The sequence below is a fragment of the Haliotis asinina genome, chromosome 4 (genome assembly GCF_037392515.1).
Source record: "Haliotis asinina isolate JCU_RB_2024 chromosome 4, JCU_Hal_asi_v2, whole genome shotgun sequence".
In the NCBI taxonomy this organism is placed as follows: Eukaryota; Metazoa; Mollusca; class Gastropoda; order Lepetellida; family Haliotidae; genus Haliotis; species Haliotis asinina.
Genome location: NC_090283.1, coordinates 44574674 through 44582552, shown reverse-complemented (window position 1 = coordinate 44582552; position 7879 = coordinate 44574674). Strand labels below are relative to the sequence as shown.

Genomic DNA, 7879 nt, shown 5'->3' with positions numbered 1-7879 from the left:
AAACAGCACATAATAAAAGAAATGTATCATTTTGCCGTTATTAACGTAGATTCGTCGCCGAGGTTGAAAACTCCGTTCATTTCCGACAAACATAAGTTAGTTGAGACTTATCCCAACACAACACGTCATGCACGTCATAAACACTAGAAATGAGGAGGGTGGGGGAGAGAGAGAGATTGGGGAGGGTGGGGTTGAGGTATAAACGTCAACAATGTCACCCGTCGTCGTATTATCTTCTTTTCAAACGTGTAAAGAACATACATGCGAATGTACCATGACATGACGAACATGAGCTGATCTGAATTTCTATACTAACAATACACCCAGCAAACCACTCAGTTTCGATGAACGCTGGCGGTTTGTTGGTAATCTCAATGATCGTTGTTGCTGATGTTAAAGATGAAGGAAGAGGGCACGTATTCCTGGGTGGTGCTGGGTGCTTCCTCCGCCACTATGCTGATTGGCTCAAGTATCACCTACGCCACTGGTGTGTTCCTCGTCGCCATGTTGAAGGAGTTTGAAGAGGACTTAGTTCTCACAACCTGGGTAGGATCGACTTTCGGCTGCATGTTCGCCCTAGCAGGTACGGTCTTTAGTAATGCGTACTTCATCATCTTATTACAGAATCCTGATTGGACATGGGTCCGGGTGTTCAGTTCGCTTTAAACGGAGATCTGCAATACACAGAAAACGAAAACCGTTCCTTATCCGTTTGTTGTTTAATGTATGTGACGGAGGTTGACCATGTTCACCTACGTTGCAAACGCCATTGTAACATTAGTGTCATAATTAATGATTGTTTCTTTTCGCCATATGCGTAGAAAAGGCAGTAGGATTTATGTGGATAGCAACTGTGTGGAGGTGATAAATAACCGATGCACTAGGTAAAGCACTAAGATATAATATATGTTCATAAAAATGATGTGGAGTTGATCAATAACCGAAGCATAGATAAAGCACAATGACTTATGTTGATGGCAACTTTGTGGAGGTGATAAATAACCGATGCACTAGGTAAAGCACTAAGATATAATATATGTTCATAAAAATGATGTGGAGTTGATCAATAACCGAAGCATAGATAAAGCACAATGACTTATGTTGATGGCAACTTTGTGGAGGTGATAAATAACCGATGCATAGGTAAAGCACTAGGATTTATGTGCATAACAATTATGTGGAGTTTATCAATAACCGAGGCATAGATAAAGTACAATGATTTATGTTGCTGGCAACTTTGTGGAGGTGATAAATAACCGAAGTATAGATAAAGCACTAGGATTTATGTGGGTGGTATCCTCTTTTGCCATTCGGGCTGGTTGTATGTTTAAGGAGTCAAGGGGATTATGAGAATCGCTCGACTGGGTTTGTTTCTTCAACTAATCACAACTGTCTGGGGGGTTGATGACCAAGCCAAGAAAGGCATTTAGTACGGTTCTTACTATTAATCACAGTCATACATAATACAGAGCATACACCAATGTACACAATAATCATCATGATGAAAGAGCGTAAATATAAAAAATTAATAAATTACTATCAACCACACTCATACATATTGATGTTGAAGTCCCAATCATGTATAATCAATGTCTACAATGAAGGTTCCCACACAACTGGCTTTAAAATCCAATAAAATGGGAAACAGCATCTCCACACTCTTTCATGGCCTATCTTCCTGCTTGGAAATTTTCTAATTCTGTCTGTAGTCTGTCGTTCAGCTTTCAATATTTCATAGCAATTACGAGGAGGTGATAAATAATCAACTCTGGATAGAAAATGGGGATGGAGTGAGTTAGCGTGTTTAGTTTTATTCCAGCTATATTCCGCAATATTCCAGTTCTATGATGGCGGTCTGTAAATAATCGAATCTGGACCAGACAATCCTGTAATCAACAACATGATCATCGATCTACAAAATTAGTATATAACATGTGTCAACCAAGTCATCGAGTCTGACCACCAGAAATAGGGTGTCCAATCACTCACTTAGCCAGATTCTGTTAAAAAACATCTCTCACATAGAGATTTTGCTGACTGGGGTTAGTGTTTTCATAACATATAGCCCAAGTGAGTGAGTGAGTTTGGTTTTTCGCCGCATTCAGCAATATTCCAGCTATATGCCGGCGGTCTGTAAATAATCGAGTCTGGACCAGACATTCCAGTGATCAACAACATGAACATCGATCTGCGCAATTGGGAACCGATGACATGTCTCAACCAAGTCAGCAAGTCTGACCACCCGATCCCGTTAGTCGCCTCTTACGACAAGATTAGTCGCCTTTTATGGCAAGCATGGGATGCTGAAGGCCTATTCTACCCCGGGTAGACCTTCACGGGTAGAATGGGGATGGATGCAAGTGCGAAACAGATAAATTGGTAAGTTGGCAGGTAGGTAGGTAAGTCAATAACATAGACAAAGCAGTTGGAATGACAACTTCATTGCATTCTACTCCCGTTGAAGGCCGTGAAGCTGCACAAATAATTTATACAGCTCAATTACGACAGTGTTTATGTCAAAGGCTTCAGTTCCGGATATAACTCTTTAGGTCTTCCTAAACAAACAGCAGCTTCTCGAGGCAAATAAATCAGGACTTACATTCACAGCTGACAATAAAGTTGGGGCTCGATTTCCAGGCCCACAGAAAGGCGCTTATTTCAAGCACTAGTTCGCCAAACCATTAACATTAACGTTTTCTTTGATAAGCATATCTTGAGAGTTTGGGCAACAAACTCCAGTCACTAACATCATGAGCATGAAGCCATCCAATTGCTAAAGGTTAGCATGGAAACCAAACCAGTGACCTAACCAGTTCCCATCGAATTATCCGTACTGATCAGTTGAGAGTAAAGTAGTTGTCCGAATGTACGATACTGATTATTTGATTATGTCAGAATCGCCCCTTTATGAAAACAACAACATATTCATAGAAATATCCCAGTTGGCACATTAAACGTTTACATGCATTCTCAGAGTTGTATTTAAAACTCGCATTATGCTTTACAGGTCCAGTTGCCAGCGTGATTATCAACATGTTTGACTGTAGAACGTGTGTAGTAATGTCTGGTGTGTTGATGATGACCGGATTTGCGACAAGTTTTCTGGTGACAGACATACGATTCTTGTTTCTGACATTTTCTTTAGTAACAGGTAAGTAACTTGCCTCATTGTGTTGTGTCATATCGACCGCGTATTCTGTGTTAATGCTAGTGGCAGGTTTGATGCCAGTGACACCTTGCAATGTCATATTTACTGTGTACTCAATGTGCGATGTGTGAAAGTTTCTAAATGGGAGGTGTTCACTATTGTTGCCTTGTGTCATATATAGAGGATACTAAACGACATTCTGCGTTATACACTTTTTATCAAACGAGATAGTGATTTGGTATCAAACGAGTGAAAACTAGTTTAATATAGATGGTATTTCATGGAAGCGTGTTTAGCATTCTGTGTATCACTCTCAACATAAATTGATTAAATTGCGGCGATATTGCCTACAGTGTGCACGTGATGACTCCAAGCTTTCCGACAGTTAAGCAAGGTCAAATACTATTGTGACAGAGGAATTACCATTGTGACGTCATGACTGTAAACCAATATGGCGACATACTTGCGGTCCTACACTGCAATATCTTCAACGGACGAGTTATGAAAACTATTTAATCTACGTCCAGTATCTGTTGTCAACAAATGATATGTGTGTAATGTCATCGAATATTGTCATATTATCTGTTTGAGTGCCTATGTGAGTGACTGAGTGAGTGAGTTTTGTTTTACACCACTCTCAACAATATTCCAGGCATATGGCGGCGGTCTGTAAATAATCGAGTCTGGACCAGACATTCCAGTGATTAAAAACATGAGCATCGATCAGTGCAATTGGGAACCGATGACATGTTTCAACCAAGTCGGCGAGCCTGACCACCCGATCCCGTTAGTCGCCTCTTACGACAAGCATAGTCGCTTTTTATGGCAAGCATGGGATGCTGAAGGCTTTTCACAGGTCACGGTTCCAGATGGTAGCTGTATATAGTGTCATTAGCTAGTTTCATATTAACTGTGTAATCAACGTCCAGTACCTATTTGACCAATAGCTGAATGTAGGTATGTAGTTCCACTATATAGCGTTTTATAACAATTATTGATTATGAGGAAAGAAATACAACTGTGTTTTGAAGTGACCTACTGGGGATTTTATTGTTTTAGTTGAATGGCGTTCATGATGAAATCGACTTCAAATGCAGGGATGAACATGAAACAACCTCTGTTTTTCAGGTTTGGGCATGTCACTAGCAGGAACTGGAGCAATAGTTGTTCTAGGATACTACTTTCGTGAACATGCAGCCATCGCATCTAGTATCTGCTTCACCGGAGCTGGAATTGGAATATTTGTTCACCCACCGCTTGTCCAGTTCCTTCTAGAGACATATGGTTTTCATGGAGCCTATCTTATAATTGGGGGAATAACATTTCACGCCTGTGTAGCCGGCATGCTAATGCGGCCAGGTGTTGCTGAGCGGGCAAGAAAACAACATATCTTGGGTGGTGAAACTCTCAGGAACAAGATTTTGCTTTCAATGTGTGGAACTTCGACGATGATTTACAATGTAATTCAAAACGGATCATTCCTATTTTTTGTAGCCGGTATTTTGTGTTTTTCGCTTGGTGTCTCTGCACAATATCAGTTCCTACCTGAATATTTCATAACACAAGGATCTACATTAGAAGAAGCTTCTTTTGTTGTATCTGCGTCCGGTGTTGGAAGTATCTTCTCGCGACTTCTCGTTGGATTTGCCGCAAGTGACGAGAAGATCGGTGGTGCCACAATATTTCCCTCCATCAATGGGATAATGGCGGTTTTCACGTTCTTTTTACCACTGTTCAAATCATCAACTTATCCAAGATTAGCATATGGAATCATCCTTGGTGTATATACGGGAGGTACGTGGGTTCTTATGACTACTTTAACACTGGATATTCTTGGTCTTGGAGACTTTGCGACAGGCGTGGGTATCGGAAGGTTCTTGTGTGGCGCTGGCTACTTGATCGGTCCTCCAATTGCAGGTAAGAAACACCGTGGAGGATGGGTAAAGTGTTTTGTATTTCCATCAATATCAACAAACTTCTTTCAGATCGATCCAGAAAAAAACACATTAAGGAAACGACTATGTTCCCTGTATCAGGATTGAATTCCTGACACGACTTTCCTAATGACATGTCTTCATAAGTCTTTCTCTTTACTCACTCGGTGCGGTGGGGAAGTCTTGTGGTTAAAGCGTTCGCTCGTCATCCCCAAACCTGGGTTCGATTCCCCGTATGGTAACGATGTGTGAAGACTATTTTTAGTGTCTCCGTTTATCATAATCTGTTCACACGAAAACAAGTCCGACGTTTGTGACTCATGTGCTATCCTGACTGATTTTATATTTCAGGGACAATGATGGAACAAACAGGAGATAAAAACAGTGCATTTATGTTTTCGGGTAGGTTGCTACTTTCTTTTATCCTGAACCTTTCATGGTGTCTGTGTCCAGACTGTCTACCGATTGTATTATGTACAACGATCCATGTTGCCATGATACATTGACACTCACGAAATATTTGCTACACAAATAACTGATATCCCATTAATTTCACTTTCCATTGTCAACTATATGAATGTACCGTCGAAACCGGCATCTATCCAATCCGGCAAGTTGTCATCACCGGCTCAAAATCTCAGTCCCATCGGTGACTTGTATAGTTATCATCAGCTCTAAAGTCCGGCTCGTTGTCTAAACCAGATAATTTCTTCAGCCCTAAAGAGTGCCGGCTTGGACAGCTTCCACTGTAGTTAAGATTTAACGTCACATCGGCAATATTTCAGAGAACGAATTTCGTATTAAATAGAATATTGAAAATAGTGTTTATGGAAACAAACACCAATCCCCTTTCAAAACGTTTCCCCCGAGGATCACCCCCTGATTATGTGAAAACGTAATGCTACTCACTCGTGATACTGATCGTTTTGCTGTCATCATTTGAAAAGTATAATTTTTTTGTCCTAAAATCTAACATCTGTCATTGAAGGCTAGCATCCGCCTTAACACATGGCAATGCAGTTTTTGCATGGGAACGGTTTTCCCTTGACGTTTTTCACGTTATTTACGTTTTGTACTTCAGTCTGACAAAAACAAAACGTGCGTCACATATTGCGTTTGCCAGTCGAACGGATTCTGGAAGGTAGAGGAGAAAGTGTTTACCTAGGCTTAGAGTGTTCGCTCCGGGTCCCAATACCCTAACTGATACAAAAAATGAACGAAGTCACCCTGTCTATGGGGATGGAATATGGCTCATAGCAGGTTAAAACACATTCACACTTTTCCAAAGTGGACATCTAACAACATGAAATTGTACCTTTGACCAGTGGTAATGAAATAGTCCAGTGAGAGTTTGCTTGATCCTACTATGTTTCGTGTTCGCTCGTGTTGAAACTGTCCACTAATGTCTGTATGACACTACACTAATGTCTGTATGACATTACACTAATGTCTGTATGACATTACACTAATGTCTGTATGATAGCGCAAGAGGTTATCAAGTATAATTCTAGTAATGGTGTTTTGGCGAAGTGTGGTAGACATCAGTTGTATGTAGAATATCATGGTAAATGTGTTGAGAACTGGTGCAAACTTCTGATGACTGATAACAGTACGTATCCGAGTTATTTTTTATTCAAACAACTCGATGAATCTGGCAAGACAACATGGACAAGTGGTGTTTTCGGATTCGGTGATGTGTGGTTCTTTCAGGTTATTGGAAATGAACATCAATGTCTAAAACATATGTGTCGTACAGTAATTTCCGTTCGTGTCAATAGCAAATACTCAGTTCATATGCATATATGTGACATGCTTTGCTATCAGTTAAATTCATTTCGGACCCTGATAGCTGACGGAGCTTAAAGGTTGGAATAGAAAAACGATCACACCAGCCTTTCAAATTTCCCATTGATTAAATACATTTCCTTACAAGGTGACGATAATAATCATGGAGAAATATAATTTGTAGATTGGTCCATTATATACTTAAGAAATGTTGTCCAAGATGGCAGCCTGGCTGCTGTTTGAGCAAGATCGACAGGGCTTTGCTCAATTTAATTGTTGTGTTATTTGGCCTTATTTACTCTGGTTGATGAAAGTGCAGTATGGTTCATGAATCATCTCTAGTGATAAGCAAGGATTCCTTTAAACTTAAAATTAATTCCATAGAACTAATACTAACCGGACTTTCATGGGAGGGAAATTTGTGTCATACCGTCATGTATATGCACACAGATGTACAATATTTCCAACCTTTCAATGCTTCTATTGTGTGCACTATTTTAGCGTAGATCGTATCGTTGTTTCAGGTTCAATGTTCTTCTCGGCAACTGTGTGTGGGTTTCTGTCATCTCTGAAGAGGAAGGCCGTGGAACCCTCTGAGGACACGCGTCGGGACACAAGAGCTTCCGACACTGCTGACATTACTGACGCTCTAGTGACTGCGAGTGAATAAATTTGTATTTTACATATCGACAGCATTGTGAATTGGAAGGACAATTGCAAAAGCACTCACGTTAACCTCAATTCAGTCATTTTGATTCCTTACATATTTTGCTTACCTATACTCATTTACTGTCTTGTGAAAGAACATGTGGAATATACATTAAATAATCAGAGTCTCCTTTATTCGACATATATTGGTGTGATCGATATCCAACAAGACATGCGCACACTATATTTAGAATCGTACAGTCATACAGAATAATAGTTGTGGGGCACGTTTGAGTGTGAGTATTTGAGTGGGGAATGTGAGGGTGAGTGGTGTTTGTCATACCAATTCAATATATAACAAACG

The 7879-nt window shown here is 40.3% G+C and overlaps 1 protein-coding gene across 1 annotated transcript; it reads left to right on the top strand.

Moving 5' to 3' along the window:
• Nucleotides 1-399: 399 nt before the first annotated feature.
• Nucleotides 400-7537, top strand: LOC137282500 (monocarboxylate transporter 12-like). The gene is made up of 5 exons (XM_067814253.1): nucleotides 400-583; nucleotides 3008-3151; nucleotides 4277-5065; nucleotides 5434-5484; nucleotides 7392-7537. Exons 1-5 carry the CDS (start codon nucleotides 400-402, stop codon nucleotides 7535-7537), a joined length of 1314 nt encoding a protein of 437 aa, XP_067670354.1.
• Nucleotides 7538-7879: the final 342 nt, after the last annotated feature.